This window comes from Sminthopsis crassicaudata, chromosome 1 (assembly GCF_048593235.1).
Source record: "Sminthopsis crassicaudata isolate SCR6 chromosome 1, ASM4859323v1, whole genome shotgun sequence".
NCBI lineage: Eukaryota > Metazoa > Chordata > Mammalia > Dasyuromorphia > Dasyuridae > Sminthopsis > Sminthopsis crassicaudata.
Genome location: NC_133617.1, coordinates 671,621,611 through 671,638,338, shown reverse-complemented (window position 1 = coordinate 671,638,338; position 16,728 = coordinate 671,621,611). Strand labels below are relative to the sequence as shown.

The following is a 16,728-nucleotide window of genomic DNA, read 5'->3' as shown; positions in this document are numbered from 1 at the left end:
TGAAGTTTTCCCGACTGAGCCCAGGTCTCTGCACTTATGATCCTACTTAGCTGCCCCATCATCAAGATTTTGGAGTCCTGATTCCCTCATTTTGCATGAGTTAAGTCAAGCCCAGGGAATGAAAAGGTCCTACCTAATGAATCAGTGGCCAAATTGGGGACCAGAACTCAGGCCTCCTGATAACCACATATAAATCCCCCTGATGATAACTGGCATTTTTTGGAGCAAACTTTCAAGTTTTCAAAGTGCTTGTTTTGTATCTTATCTCAGCTGAAACAACTCTATGAAGTCGATGATTTAGGGGGAAAGAGGGGTTATGACTTGCTCAAGTTCATGTAGCTAATGGTGATTTGTTTCAAAGCGAAGACTTCAGAACTCCAGGCTTAGCACCTCCATCAGCACGAGGCAGGATGTGATAAAGATCACTGAGGGCTCCGCTCAGCAAACACTTGTGAAGAGCCTTCTATGTGTAAAAAGCTATGCTGGTGGCTCAGAGCTGGAGTAAATTTCCCATGAAGATCCCCCCACCCACCCACCATTTAGCATTGAAGTTGAAGCCAGAAAGAAGGTTGGAGTCCAAGCCTCTCCTTTTGCACAGGAGGAACCCTTGGTCCAGAAAACAAAGTCACAGAATTAGTAAGTGAGGATTTGAATCCAGACCCTCTGACTACTTCTATCCCAGTTACTTAAATCAGAGTCAGTCATAAGGCTGAGCAGTTTTTGCTGGAGTTTCAGGATGTTCTGCCCAGGACTGGGGCTCCTCCTCACAGTGCTGGGTCTCTTGAAGGATCAAGGAAGAGTCCATTGACCGTAGAATCATAAATTTAGGAGCTGGGGGAGGCCCCAGAAGTCCACCTAGGCTAATCCCCTCACTTTATAGATTGCGGTCCAGAGAAGTCACTCAAATAGTGAGTAACAAAACCCAGGGATCTCTCCACTAAGCCACCAGACTTCCAGGGGCTGTTTCCTTGGGGGACAAAGCAGTTTGAACCTAGTCTATCAGGTGGATGATACACCATAAATTGGGGTTTACTCAGCTCACTCAGGGTAGTTTTTATTGAACTCCCTCTGTTGCCTTTGCGCAATCTTGTACCTGGCGTTTCTGGGGGGGAACTGTGAAGATCTGGAGGTCTGCACTCTAGGGGAACTCTAACTCTAAATGCCTGACATCAAAGCAGCCCAAGTCTGGGGAACCCAGAGGAGAATTGGTGCCTCTCAGAGACATCTGCTATGTCATCCATGTGCACCAGAGGAATAGAGATCCTGAAATATCAGGAACTTTAAGAGATCTTAGGGAGTCATCTAGCCTGCCGGCTTTATTTCAAAAATAAGGAGACTTATTGGGCCTTATTGGGTGAAATGATTGGCCTAAGGCCATGCACAGTGGTAAGGAACAGAGATAAGATTTTAATTCTGTCACTCTGTAGGATACAAAGAGGAATCGGATGGGACAAAGGAAGGACACAGGCAAAGTACTCAAGAAAAAAATAAAAGGGGAAAGAGGAAACACTTCAACTGGGAATATCATGGAAGGCTTCATGGAGGAGGAAGGCTGGAAAAGGCAGATGAGCCTGGTGGGGGTGGACCTTGAATGGCAAGCCAAGGAGTTTGCATTTTATCCTTACTAGGGAGCCAGTGAAGGTTTTTTCAGAAGAGCAGCAATAGGGTCAGAACTTTCATAAAAGGGCACGTCCTCAAGTCCCTAGCTGGTTACCATCATCTGGCCCCTCCCAGAAATCCCCCCTACCTGAGAAAGCCAGTCAGCCAGGCCAGGCCCATGACCCCAGTACTGGCCAGCAGCCATATGCAGGATTGAGAGGGCAGCTATCTCAATAAGCAAAATGCCCTGGGCTAACCAGGAGCCAGTTGGAGCAGAGTCACATCCAGGATTACAGCAGTCCTTGGCACAGCCCACCCCCCCTCCTCAGAGGGGGCATTATAAGGTGGTACAGACTAGCCTGGCGCAGGGCCCAGGTTCTTGGAGAAGGCTTTACTGGGGGAAAACGAGCTGGTGGGAGGAGGGCCTGCTGAGCGCCAGGCTGGAAATTCCCTCCGATGCTGCTCACAGCTTCAAGCCAAACAGTTCAAGAACCCGAACACAGCCCTGGGTGTTAGGAATTAGGAATCGAAGGGCTGGCTCAGCCAGGGAGAGAGAGGAGCAGATTGTGGGACTGAGAGCTGGGAGGGACCTGTCATTAGAAATCATCTGTTCTACCCCATATGTTAAAGGAGGTGACAGGCCCAGAGAGGGAAAGAATGTTGACTAAAATCACACAGAAAGCACTTGGAAGAGGTAAGATTCATTCCCAAGTTCTGGGACTGCAAAGACAGCCCTAGCTCTCAAATTTGTGACTGGGAAAACAAGAGCTGGAGGCGAGCTCTCTAAAGATCTGCTTGCTAGCCATTCCCTTTAGGGGACAGAATGTGTAAATTAGGCACAGGGGGCAGCTAGGGGGCGCAGTGGATAGAGCACCAGCCCTGAAGTCAGGAGGACCCGAGTTCAAATCTGGTCTCAGACACTTAACACTTCCCAGTTGTGTGACCCTGGGCAAGTCACTTAACCCAGCCTCAGGAGAGAGAGAGAGAGAGAGAGAGAGAGAGAGAGAGAGAGAGAGAGAGAGAGAGAGAGAGAGAGAGAGAGAGAGAGAGAGAGAGAGAATTAGGGATAGGACGATAAATCCCCCAAAAGCTGTGTCCCCACCTCACCCTCACCATACCCCCACACCCAGAACCGGTTCCGGGAGGCAGCCCCTTCTGACACTTGCATCACAGTGATCTCTGATGGTTAGAGAGTCACGTAATTTTGAGAACAAAGTTCAGGACCAGAGGCAGCTGGAAGTGAATTGAGCTGGAGTCTCTGCCATCTCTCCACTTATGATTCTTTTTGTCCTAAAACTACTTCTCCAGAATATCTGAGCTGGAAAAGACATCAGAGGTCATCTAGGTTAATTTGTACTTGAACAAGCTGTAGTTTACAGCATCCCTGACAGATGACTATCCAGCCTCCCATTTGGGAACTCCAACAAAGATACCCCTCTACTCCATTTTGGACAGCCTCCCATTTGGGGACTTCTAACAAAGATAACCTTTTATTTCATCTTGACCAGTCTCCTATTTGGGAACTTCCAACAAAGACACCCCTTCATTTCACTTTGGACAGCCTCCCATTTAGGGACTCCAACAAAGATACCCCTCTACTTCATCTTGGACAGCCTCCCATTTGAGGACTCCAACAAGGACACCCCTTCACTTCATCTTGGAACAGCCTTAGTTGGGAAGGAATTTTTCCTTACACTAAATAGAAACCTGTTTCTCTGTGACTTCTTCCCACTACACTTCCCAAAAAGAGGGAGTTTTAGAAACAAGCAACAGACAATCAGTGTCAGGAAACGTACATTCAAGTTTTGGTTTTGCCACTTAGCAGCTGTGACGCTGGTCAAGTGCCTTCCTTTTTCTGGACCTCAGTTTCCCGTCTATAAAAAGAAGTTTGGACTAGCTAATTTCTAAAATCCTTTCCAGTTTTGTGGGTAGACAGAGGAAGAAAATGTGGTGGTCAAGCAGGCAAATGAATGAAAGACCAAGAAAGGAAGAAAGGAATCTCCTTTCATTTCCCACCTCAGAGGGTGGGGTCCTGAGTCGCCAAGCCCTGGATGCTCCCAGCAGATTCATTAGGAGACTCTGATGCAGCACCCCTTAATCCCCACCCTTTCTGTGGGGCCCCCTTCCCCTTCCCTGCCCTGGAACATGGGATCTCTTGCTTGCATTTTCTAAACTCTGACTTCTCAGTCTGTCCAGTCAGTGGCTTTCAGCTGCAAGTTGAATAGACAGATCAAGCTAGATTTGCTAAGGCAAGGAGGCCTGGAGGGGAAAGAGGACTGAGCGGAATGAGAAAGGAGATAGGAGCAGTAAATAACCAGACCCCCCTTTCCTAGGCAGCCCATCAAAAGCCCCAGACACTCAGCCCTGCCGCAGCTCCAGGGAGTTGAGAATCCTGGGTCTACGATTGGCCTGTTCTGACCTCTAGACTCATTCCCATTCCCTTCTTCTCCATCTCTAAATCTGGGTTATTTAGTCTTCAAGTGTTAGCAGTCTCCTTTCTCTTTCGTTTTTCATTATCTCCTCTCCCTGAGGGGCGAGGTCAGAGCTCACTGAGCACATTAGCATGCTCCCAAGGGCCTGCTGTCTTCCAGCTGATCCCTGTACCCTAGCCTGTCTGCCCCTTACAGGCTCACCTCCAACACTTCTCTCAGCCCATTCAGGTAATGGGACCAAAGGACCCACATTCTCCTCCTCCTCCCCAGAGATTCAAAAAGGGCAGACAACAGAGTGAGGCCCCCAGCTAGGAAGAAAAGGCATAAAGACTGTTCCAAGAGTAGTTGGACAAAAAAAATGAATAGTTTCAGGGAGGGAGGGAGGGAGGGAGGGAGGAAGGAAGGAAGGAAGGAAGGAAGGAAGGAAGGAAGGAAGGAAGGAAGGAAGGAAGGAAGGAAGGAAGGAAGGAAGGAAGGAAGGAAGGAAGGAAGGAAGGAAGGAAGGAAGGAAGGAAGGAAGGAAGGAAGGAAGGAAAAGAGAGAATGAATAATGGCTAAATTGTTTTGGCTTTTAGGAACTACCTAGAGAAGGAGTCTCGGTTAGAAAATAGGCAAGGTCTAAAAGCAGTATCCCATTTTGAGAAACAGAGGGGAAGTTGGGAAAGGCTAGTGAATGGATGATTTGCCTGGACTGACTCACACACACACACACACACACACACACACACACACACACACACACACACACACACACTCCTACCCAGGAGAACAAATATCCACCAGCAGAAGACCTAGATTGAATCCCAGCTCTGCTACTTGCTGTCTGTGTGATCTTAGACAAGTAACTTCTTTTCCCTGGACCTCAGTTTGTCCATATGTAAAAGGAATTTGTATTGGATGATCTCTAAAGTCCCCACTTTAGATCCTATCATAGCTATAGGATCTCTGCACCCTCTGCCACATTCCCGGTCCCCATCCCAAATCCAGGCATCCATCCTTTGCACACAAACATCCCCAGCCGGCCCCTGTGAACTTGGCAGTTTCTGCACGTAGAGAGCCTGGGGATGGACTGATTGATCTGTAACACTTAAAAAAATAATAATGGTTTGATCGTTACTGAGGATTAAAAGTAATCCTTTGGCCACAGCTATTGTGGGAACGTTATTCACGATTCAGTGAGTTGGCTGGGGACACCCTAACTCCCTGAAGGCACTCCTTTCTTGAGAGTCGACTGCAAGGCAGGAACAGAGGGATGGATTTTGGAGTTATGGTGGGTATACCCCAGAACCATCATGTCCTTGGCCTGTACTGGAACTACTGAGGCCATCAAACCCATCCCTTTGTTACAAGCCATCTCTCTCTCTGTCTCTCCCTGTCTCTGTGTGTCTCTCTGTGTATTTCTCTCTGCCTCTCTCTCTCTATCTCTGTTTCTCTGTTTCTCTCTTTGTCTCTCTCTTTCTACTTCTCTCTCCTCTCTGTCTCTCTGTGTTTTTCTCTGTCTCTGTTTCTTTATCTCTTCCTCTATCTCTCTCTTTCTGATTTTCTCTATTGTTCTGTCTCAATCTCTGTCTCTCCACTCTCTCTTTCCCTGTCTGTCTTTGTCTGCCTCTGTCTCTGTCTCAATGTCTCTGAGAGAGACAGAAAGATAGAGACAGAGAGAATGCAATAAGATCATATCAAAAATTTAAGCTTTTTAAGAGCATGAATACAATGATATTTTAAGGCCTCTTCTGAGTTAGTTTTTCCCATATTCCGATAGGATAGCACAAAGTATTCCTTGAACCTTGGAGATTTGTATACACTAGGTATTTAATAGATGCTTTTTGAGTTGAGCTGAATTTCTGAATCTCTGGTTGAGTGCCTCTAAAACAAAACAATTCATAATGTCTATCATCTGCTTTCTGTTGTTTGTGCCAAATGTTTAAACCCAAGAAGTCTTTCCCAGAACTTTTAGATCCTTTATCCAGCTATTTCTTATTCCTTCTCTCTAAGAATCCAAGGTAGATTCAGGATACCAGACTAAACCAAAAATGATCAGATGAGAATACAAAACAAGTGAGAGATGGGGGAGAAAGAGAAAGGGAGGGAAGGAAGGAAGGAGGGAAGGAAGGAAGGAAGGAAGGAAGGAAGGAAGGAAGGAAGGAAGGAAGGAAGGAAGGAAGGAAGGAAGGAAGGAAGGAAGGAAGGAAGGAAGGAAGGAAGGAAGGAAGGAAGGAAGGAAGGAAGGAGGGAGGGAGGGAGGGAGGGAGGGAGGGAGAGAGGGGAGGGGAGGGAGGGAGGGAAGGAAGGAAGGAAGGAAAGAGGGAGGGAGGGAGGGAAGGAAGGAAGGAAGGAAGGGGAGAAAAGAGGGAAGAAAAACATGGAAGAAAGGGAAGACGGAGAGAGGGAAGAGAGGAGGGAGGGAGGAAGGGAAAGAATGAAATAGGGAAGAAGGAGGGAGGAAGAGCAAGATTTGCATTCAGATTGAAGGTGTCACTGAGTTTGTATTATCCTGTTGGGCATGATCTGTGGCCCCACTCCCTCCTAGATCCAAAGCCAGAAACATTGACTGAGCCCACTCTGAGCAGAGCACTGTGCTGACGACAACAGGGAAATAGAAAGATGAGAGACTGCCCTTTAGAAGCTTACAATCTAATCAGGGAATGAGATACCCAGATGATCGCAACACAAAGTCATATGGCAAGTAATTTAGAGGGGTGCAAAATGTTCTATGAAGACTGATAGGGTCATGGTGGGGGCAAGGCAGATCAAAAAAGAAGCAGCACTTTTGTTGTATTTTAAATGACAGATAAGAATTCAATAGGCAAAGAAGAAGAAAGGGAAATATTTCAAACAAGCAATCATTCAATAAATATGTATTAATGCCTACTATGTGCCAGACACTAAGAGCTAAAAAAAAAAAAGGCAAAAGGCAGTCCTTATATTCAAGGAGCTGGGGGAGAGGGGGCAATATGATGCAAACACATTTATACAAAGCAAGCTACATCCTGGGTAAATAGGAAATTTGGAGTCTGGGGGAGTTGTTCAGTTTGTCTGGATAGACTGTACATAATGGAAGTAATATTAAATAAGACAGGACAGGTAGCATGGCACCTTGACTGCTCTGAAATGAAAGAAATGTGACCTTTATTCAGGACACCAGACAGAATAATTACAAGAAGAATTCTGAACAATCATGACATAATAATGTATCTATTTGTAAGAAAGATTTTTCTTTTATAGTAAAAAAAAATATAAAAGATGTGTTGGAATGAGGAGAAGACGAGAGCAGGATGGGGAAAAAGGAGAGGGAGGAAGTCCTACAAGGAAGCTATTAGCATAGTTCAGGCAGACAGCAACAAGGGCCTGAACTCTAGTAAGATGCAGTGGGAGCAGAGAATAAGGGGTGCACTCAAGAGTTATTTGGGAGTTGAAATCAACAGGACCTAAGAAATGTTTGAATATGTGTGGAAGAGAAGGGAAAGTCTAAAGTCATCCCAAAGATGTAAAGGTGGAAAGCTGGGTTAATGAGACAGAAAGAATGAAGTAAGGAGCAGCTAATAAATTTTAGGAGAAACTATAAGGAGCTTAATTTTACACAGGAATGGTAGATGGTTCCCATCAACCCCAGGTTCTCGCCATCTCCCGGTCGTCGCTAACCCTCAACTATCTGGTCACTTCTGTTGCTGGACCAACAGATTTGTAGCAAGTGATTCCAGGGGTCAGAAAACCATGTGAATTGGCCCAAAGGCAAAGGACTGATTCTTGTACGTCCCGTTTTGCTGTTGTCCTGATCACAGACTCCTCCTTAACCCTGGATATAGTGAATCCTAACCCTGATCACAAAATGAGCCCCCCAGACTGAGCCCTGACCTCAGCCTGGTACACACACACACACACACACACACACACACACACACACACACACACACACTTTACCCAAATCATCACCCACCATCTTGAAAACCCTGTTTGCCCAAGCATCTGGCTGAAGGATTACGGACAATTGAGTGCAGCTTGTCTCTGTTGCAGCAGATAGCAATCTGAGCCAGAGCAAGCAAAGCCAAATTAGGCATCCTATATCCTAGTCCACAGTAAATAGTCTTTGCCTCTGGATGCCGGGGATTGATAACTAATTCATTGTGAATTCCCTGGCAAATATAAAATCTATAAGATTTGTTCATTCAGGTGTGTGTGTATGTATCTATCTCCTATGCGCAGGAGAGTTAAATGCTTGGATGGGACTCAGTGAAATGAAATCATTATGAATATTCAAGAGTCAGAAACCTTTGAGAATAATCAGGGGGTCTAGAAGCAGTCTTTTAGAGCCCAACTCAAATGTCACCTTTTCCATGAAGCCTTCCCTGATTTCTACTATCACCCCAGCCTAGAGAGACCTCTCCTCCTCAGACCATACGGAGCATTCTCTCTGATGCACTGATGATGTAAAGTCCGTTATCTGTGTGTGTCTCATCACATTACTACTCTATGGGCTCCATGAAGGCTGCCATCTCTTAGAAATATCATCTTGTGAGCCTTGCGGGGCATGGATTGCAGAGGGGAGCTCCTGGAGACAGGGAGAGCAAATAGGAAGCTCTTAGAATGATCCAGCCAAAAGGGCTTGAGGTAGGATCAGAACCATCTGACAGGTGGGGACAGATGAGAGAGCTGGTACTGGACACTTGACTCCATAAGACATGTGCCAAGGGAGGCAGGGGGTTGTAAGGGGGAGCAAAGATAAGAGATAATGTTTTTAAAGTTCCCCGAATTCTCTGAATCACCATCAAATGCAAGCTGTGATCATAATGAATAAGAAGACAACCTAAGAAATTGTCAGGAAGGGCCCAAGCATCCTGAGCTGTGACGTAGAGGAAGGTGAGTAATAAGAAAAAGAAAAGATTTAGTTAGTGAGTGCAGATCAGGCCTAAGTCTCCCTTCCAAGCCCACATCCTCAGCTCCAGCCACATCTGTAAGCCTCAGTTTCCCCATCTGTAAAGCGACATATTAAACTAGGTGGTCTCTAAAGCCTTTGCTCTAAAACTTATGATTCTGCATGTCCCCCACCTACGTCTGTGGGTTGGTGAGCTGCCAGAATGTGTCTACCTTCTCTGCCATCCTGGAGAATGAGCTGGGACAGAGCCATTATTGCTCAGAAGCGGTCCTTGAACCCAGGTCTCATGATTTCTAGCCAGCCTTGTATATGCTCCCCCAACCACCTTGTTCAAATTATTATCTTTTTCATGTTTTCCTTCCACTTGTAATTCCCTCCCCCCACTCTATGAATTTTACCCATTCTTCAAGTCCACATAAAATCCTGCCTCTTCCAGGAAGATCCCCCTAACTACTCAGACCAGCAAGGATCTCATCCTTCCCTAAACTCCTTCAGCTCTTATTGTCTGTAAAGTCACATTTGGCAATTAATCACAAACCCATAAGGCCTCAGGGCATCTCCCCTGTGGTCTAGAGCTGCTATTTTAATCTTTTATTATTATTTAACCTTTCATATATTCAGATCCTGTCTCCTCAGCCAGGCTGTGGGCCCCTGGGGACCAATCCTTGGCTCAGGGCACTACCCACATAGGGGATCAGTCAATGTTTGTGGAATTGATTTGGGTTTGATTTGAGCACAGCTGGGAAAGTGACTCATAGACTTGAAGAATGTCAGAGCTAGTAGAGACTTTAAAGATCATCAAATCCAATCCTCTTATTTTCCATATGAAGAAAATGAAACACAGAGATATTGACTTGTCCAACATCACATACTAAGGAGTAAAATTAGGGCTGACCCCAAGCAGGGACATGCTGATAAATGTTTAGTAACTAGCCTTGTGGAGAAAAAATTCTTAGTGCAGCACACTTTTACATTTAATCTGTTTTATTACCATTTTCTATCTCACTTTATCATAAATCTAGACAATCAACAGAACAATAAATCAAATCCCAATTGGAAGCGTTTGCCGTTTCCAGGGAGTAAATGCTCACACTGAGAAATTTAACAATCAGCTCTTTCAAATCTGTTCAAGCAGGCTCCAGCACACCTCGAACTCCAGGCTTCTGACTTTTCTACAGCACACTGGGTGTCATGTAGCAGAGATAGCCAAAAGGCATCTCCTCCAATCCAGCCCCTGATGTTACAGTTAGGAAAACCGAGTCTTACAGCGTTATAGTCAGAGTAAATAAGTACATACTTAGAGATTCTCTTCACTTCCAGCTCCATGATCTCTATAAAAGAAGGTTCTGTCCGAGTAGGGGCTGGAGAAGAATCAGCCATTTGGGGTGCGTAGGAGAAATGCAACCATTGCTCCCCCCAGTGACTTAGTTATATGGAGATAGAAGGATTGAGAAATAAAACACTAAGGGAATAGCAGGTAAGTCAAAATAGACGATGAACCAGATTTCTTGGTTTGCTTTTCATTTTTTACATAAAATAAAGTTTGGAAGGGCTTAGAGGAGGATGGATGGGTCCCTTTCCATAGATCTGAGTATTGGCAGGGAAAGGTGTGTCCAGGAAGAACCAAAGAAGGAAGGCGGGGGATCTTTCTGTAAGCTTCACTCTGTGACTATACTGTCTACCTGTAATTTGCTGACCTGGACTACAAGATTGCTCAAATGGAAGGAAAGTGGCTTCTTACCCTCTAAATGACAGCTGCGTGTGATATTATATAGAGGAGGAGGAACAGATGAGAATTCAGGGTCAAGGCTGTGTTCCCCAGTCAACTATGCAACATTTATTTAGCTTTATTCACTCCAAGGCCCTGTACTACAGACTAAAGGTAGAAAGAAGTATATAAAGATAGATATGACACAGACTCTAGTCTCAATTAGTGTATCACCTTTTTTTTGACTGGGGGTTGCAAGTAGGTTAAAAACATAAAACAATAAATTGTGATACAAAGGGGGATTTAAATGTAAAGGGCAAAGTGCCGTGAGGAATTTTTAGAGAGTTCAGTTGTTTTGGGATGGGGGAAGGGGGACTGAAGGCTTCCTAGAGGGTGATAGCTGGAGTGCTTCGAGCTCTACAGTAGAGCTGGAGATGGGGAGGGGTGCTCCACTGAAGAATAGTTGGTTTGCCTTGGAACTCCATCATACACATTTGGTCCTATGCTTCTGGAGGGTAGGGGAGTCCCGGGTCTAAGGTTTAGATAGGGAGATTATTGGGGAAGGTTGAAAGGATGCACAGAATGAACTCAAAATCCCGTGGAGATGATTTTAATGGCAGCTAGATGGCTCAGTGGATAGAACATAGGCCCTGAGTTCCAATGCAGCCTCAGACACAGCACTTATTAGTTCTGTTACCCTCACCAAAAAAAGGATTCTTCTAGCCAGCTTTGTCTCAAAGTCCGCAGCCCCTATCTGGACACTCGTAATTCCCAGGAAAAACACTGGGAATTAGGTAGAGGAGAAGGAGGAGTGAAAGTCCAGGAACTGAAGGCAAAAAGGGACTGGGACAGGGAACAACCAGAATTTCATAGATGGCACAGTAGAGAGAGTTCTGGACCTGGAATGAGAAAGATCCCATTTCCTCATTCTAAAATGGGGATAATAGTGCTCCCTTCCAGGAGTTTTGTGAGGATAAAATGAGATCATATGTATAAAGCAGAAGCTAGCTATTATCATTATCATTCACCAGAAGAAGGTCTTGTGGAGAGCACTGTGGGTAGGCTCGGTGCCTCTGTCCCCATCGGTCTGACCATTGCCTTTTTCCCTTCACCCTCAGAGACTGGCCGATGCTGCAGAGAAATTCCAGAAGGCCCATCGTTGGCAAGACAACATCAAGGTAAGCAAGAGCTTTGTTGCCCCATAATCCATCTCTCACTTTTCTGGTCCCCAAACATTTTCAAAGAAATCTAGTTTCATTTTTTTCCAAGTCCATGAAATAACTAAGGTATAGCAAAGCTGAGGCCCTTGTGGAGACTAAAATGAATGAATTTCTAGGGAGCACACGTTTTGTCTGTGCGCAGATGAGTGCTAGAAAGAAGTCTAAGGTGGCTAACTGGTACCCCGTTGTGTTGTGTCCACTGCTAATCCCCAGAGCAGCCCAGAGCCAAGGCAAGACACATGTAGGCCCTGGGCAAAGCTTGCAGATTGCCTAAACACACAGGCGCACACACACACACACATACACAGAGTGTGTTGCTTACTGGCTTGGTGCCTTTATATTTGTTAACATTCGATTTATCACTAAATCAATCCCTACAACCTGGACTGAGGTTTTTCTACATTTATTAAGTATATTCAAACACTCAGATGGCTCTGTGATCCCATCCATGTGAGGATTTCCTCCAGCAATGCAGATCCAAGCCCTCCCCATGACCATCTACCCATCCCATGGGGCTCCTGTCCATGTCCTCCCCTAAGCGTGACCCACAGGGGCCATCCCACATGCTTGGGGAGTGGGGAGGGACAGAGCCCCCCTCGAGTTCTCCTGACATCTTGAGAACATTACAAAAAACATTTCTAAAAATAATATCCCATGCCCTCTGACCACAGACTCTTATACCCTCAGCAGCTAAGCCTAAGCCTTATCCCAGCCTCTGTCCCACTCCCCCTCCATTCCACATTGGAAGGTCCATGGGAAACATATCTTCATTATAGCACAAACTTCCCATTCCATAATGCATTACCAATTTGCCATAATTCCTTATGATGCAGATGATAATTCAGAAAATATTACAAAAACGTTCTTCAATTTATATCTATTTTTTAAAAGTGGGGAGGGTTAGATCATGATACAAGAGGAAAAGGCTCAAGTTCAGAACTGGATGTATCACTTAGCATCATAGCTTCAAAGCTGGAAGGGAAATCACAGGTCATTTAACCCAAAGTTTCTTAAACTTTTCCTCCTTATGATCTCTTTCATCTGAGAAATATTTACATGACCCTGGATCCATAAGTATATAAAATAGGTAAACAAATCAAACATTTACCAATAATAAATCATAATTTCACGACCCCACATTCAGTTACAAGATGTTATAGTTTAAGAAGCTGGGATCGAGCCCAACCCAGTTGGGTTACAGTTGAGAAAGCTGAGGCCATGGGAAGTTAGTGACGTTAAAGGCACTGTTCCAGTTGAAATTCTCTGAGAATTTCCCAGGATTTCCCTGGGAAATTCCCAGAATTGTCTGAGATCTTTTTCCATCAGGTTTGAACTGCAGGAGGTTGGTTTAGTGCCTTTATGTTATGGGAAACAGGGATCTGGAGACAGAGGCTTGTTCTGCTTCATCCGTTCTCCGTTTAGGAATGCCTCCCAGGTGCCATGACAGCCCCGCCTCTGTCTACCCTATTCCCCCTGCCTGCATGTCCTCTCCCTCAGGTTGAAGGCTGCCCTTTGAGGGGAGAAGAGGGACTGGCAGTGAAGCTGCTATTAAAACAATTGCATTTAATTTTGTAATCAGGGCCTGGGTGAAGCTCTATGGGGAGTTCTGCCTAGGAAATGGTCCCAAATTACAACAGGAATCCAAAAAGGAGAAAAAAGCTGTTTCCTTTCAGAGTTCAGGGAGGCCAGTTTGGAGGGGAATCCTGTCCCTGGGGCCTGCTGAGGACAGTTTGCTCCCTTTATGGGCATCCCAGTGACCAAAAAGCCTTTTAGAATAGTACGGGTCATGTCCAATTTAGCAGAGCTGAGTTCCAAAGGTTCCGATATAAACTAGTTGTTTGGAAAACTGGAAGCCATCTTCCCAGTGGAAGTAACAGTGATCAATGTTCCCAGGCTACATTGTCACGACATTATGATTCTGTATCTATAAATCCAGCTTCAGTTCTTGGTCTTGGGCAAAAGAAGGAGCAGATAGGAAGAGGAAATAAAAGATTATTTAGGGGCAGCTAGATGGCGAAGTGGATAGAGAACCTGAGTTCAAATATGGCCTAGCTGTGTGACCCTGGGCAAGTCACTTCATCCCATTGCCTCCATAAATAAAAATAAAAAATAAAAGATTATTTGCAAGAGCTAAATAAAGCTTTGAGGGTGGGAGAGATGACCTGTAATAAGAGAGAACAGAGGGGGCCAGAAGTGCATTAAATGGAGTCACTTGTAAAGTGCTAAATGAGAATTTGCCTTTGCTGAACTCTTATATAGTTTTGCATTAGCTTTGTTTCCTGGATAGAAGAAAGGACAGAAACACTAGGAAAAAGGTGTAAAAGAAGGGAAGACAGTGACAGAATGGAGAGCAGATAGAGGGCAGGGTGGGTTAAAAATAAAATACTACTAAGGAGGGACAGGGTGGAAAGAGAGAACAAAAGGATATAGAGGGAAGAAAATAGGATGGAGGGAGCTGGTAATCATAACTGTAAATGTGAATGGAATAAACTTTCCTATAAAACAGAAGCAAATAACAGAGTAGATTACATAGAATTCCACAATATGTTTACAAGAAACACATTTGAAACAGAATAAGGGCAAATTTATAAAATTATCAGAATTTATCATCCTTAGTTGAAGCAAAAAAAGCAAGGGTAGCAATTCTGATCTCGGATAAAGCAAAAGTAAAAATAGATCTAATTAAAAGAGATAAGGAAGGAAACCATATCTTGTTAAAGTATACCATAGACAATTAAGTAGTATTGATATTGAATGTATATGCACCAAATGATAGAGCACCCAAAAGACTTAGAACAGAAATTAAGTCAGTTATAGGAAGAAATAGACACAAAACTATACTAATGGGGGACATCAGCCTCCCCCTCTCAGAATTAGATAAATTTGACCACAAAATAAACAAGAAAGAAACTACGGAAGTTAATAGAATCCTAGAATATTTAGATATGATAGATCTCTAAAGAAAATGTAATAGGGACAGAAAGGAATACATCTTTTTCACAGCAATACATGATATCTACACAAAAATTGACCAGGTATTAGAGCATAAAAACCTCATAATCAAAAGCAGAAAGAAATAGTAATTGCTTCCTTTTCAGTCCACAATGCAATAAAAGTTATATTAAATAATTGGCCAGGGAAAGATAGACTAAAAACCATTTGGAAATTAAAGAATCTAATTCTAGCGAATAAGTGAGTCAAAAAACAAATTATAGAAACAATCATTAATTTCATCCAAGAGAATGACAATAATGAGACAACATATCAAAACCTATGGGATGAAGCCAAAGCAGTTCTTAGGGGAAATTTCATATCTCTAAATAGTTATATGAATAAAATAGAGAAAAAAGAAATCAATGAATTGGGCATGCAACTCAAAAAGCTAGAAGAAGGAAGACCAAGGTTCAAACCTAGCTGTGTGATCTTGAACAAGTCACTTAATCACTGCCTGCCTCTGTTTTCTCAACTATAAAAGGGAAATAATTATAATTATTCCCTACTTCCTAGGATTGTTATGAAAATGAAATGAGATCATATTTACAATATGCTTAGTGCAGTGTCCATTTAAACACTAGGTGCTTAATAAATGCTTATTTCCTTCCCTTCCAAAGCCACACTTTTGAATTAAAAAAAAAAGAAGAAAAAAAAGAGTAGCTTGGTATTCCCCCCCCCCCAATTCTCAGCTGAGATTTCTTCCCAGACTCCATTTTTCTGTCCCTTCATGGTATAATAAAAAGATGCTTGGATTTAGAGTTTGAAAGTCTGAGTCAAGTCCCAACCCTCCTTCTTATGCCATGTGTGATCTTATACAAATTACATCATCTTCCAAGGCCTCAGTTCTTCATTTGTAAAATCAGGAGGTTGGGATAGATAGATGCTTGCTAAAATTCTTTCCAACTCCAGATCTTGTGACTAGTATAAATGTCAGCCTCTTCTAAATATCCCAGCAATCAATAGTTCCTGCTAACTCTTGGCTCTTACAAATCCACAAACAGGAACACCCAGGGCATCTCATGCAGGTTCAGGGAAATGTGGGAATTTAAAAGATTCTGGAGTTACCTGGTCCTTATACAAACAGAGGGGCTTAAGAAGAAGAATTGGGCCATTTGACAAATTAATTCAGCTTATATTAAAGGGTCCTTTGTGAGGGGAGACCTAAAAAAAATTCTCTGCCTTTAAAGAGCTCACAGTTGATAAGGGGTTAAGACACTAATCCAGGGATTCTTAACCTTTCTTATATCACTGTCCTCTGAGCATATGATAAAGAAGCCTATAGACCACTTCTTAGGAGAAAGGGAAGGGAATAAGGAATTATTTAGAACTGTACTAAAAATTTTATTTTTAATAAATATTATCTCATTTGATCCTCACATCAAGCCTGATGGGTAAGGGCTATTATTATCCTAATTTTCTAGATGAGAAGATGAGGCAAACAGAAATTAAATGACTTGCTCAGTATCAAACAGCCAGTAAGTATCTGAGGCTAGATTCTGATTCAGGGTCATCCTGCCTTCAAGTCCAGTGCTCTGTCTAATGCAACACCAGCTGGCTCTCAGAATAATCTTTTTAAGTGTGCAAAATGAAATACATAGAGTTACGATGAAAAATAATTATATTTAAATTCGATTATCAAAAAAAGAAATAAAAATAAATTCAGTTATCAAAAAAAAAAAACTGAACAAGTTCATGGACCCAAAATTAAGCCTAGCACCCCAAGCTTTAGATTTACATAGACTGGATCTAGAAACAGTCTCAAAAAAAAAATCATATCTCTTTGCCTCATTTCCTCCCTACCTAGAAATTCCTGTGGGAAATCTCCAAATATGGCTCAAATTAGATAGTGAACAAATATAGCTCACTTCTAGGACTCAACAGATATGAGTAAAAGGGTCTCCAGTT

General features: G+C 43.5%; 1 protein-coding gene across 1 annotated transcript in view; it reads left to right on the top strand.

The window, feature by feature from the left end:
• The window catches only part of CACNA2D2 (calcium voltage-gated channel auxiliary subunit alpha2delta 2), a 432,295-nt gene that overhangs the window by 335,469 nt on the left and 80,098 nt on the right, over window positions 1-16,728 (top strand). Inside the window, 1 exon segment of the mRNA XM_074283341.1 lies at window positions 11,728-11,787. Within this exon segment, the coding sequence (XP_074139442.1) occupies window positions 11,728-11,787 (60 nt within the window).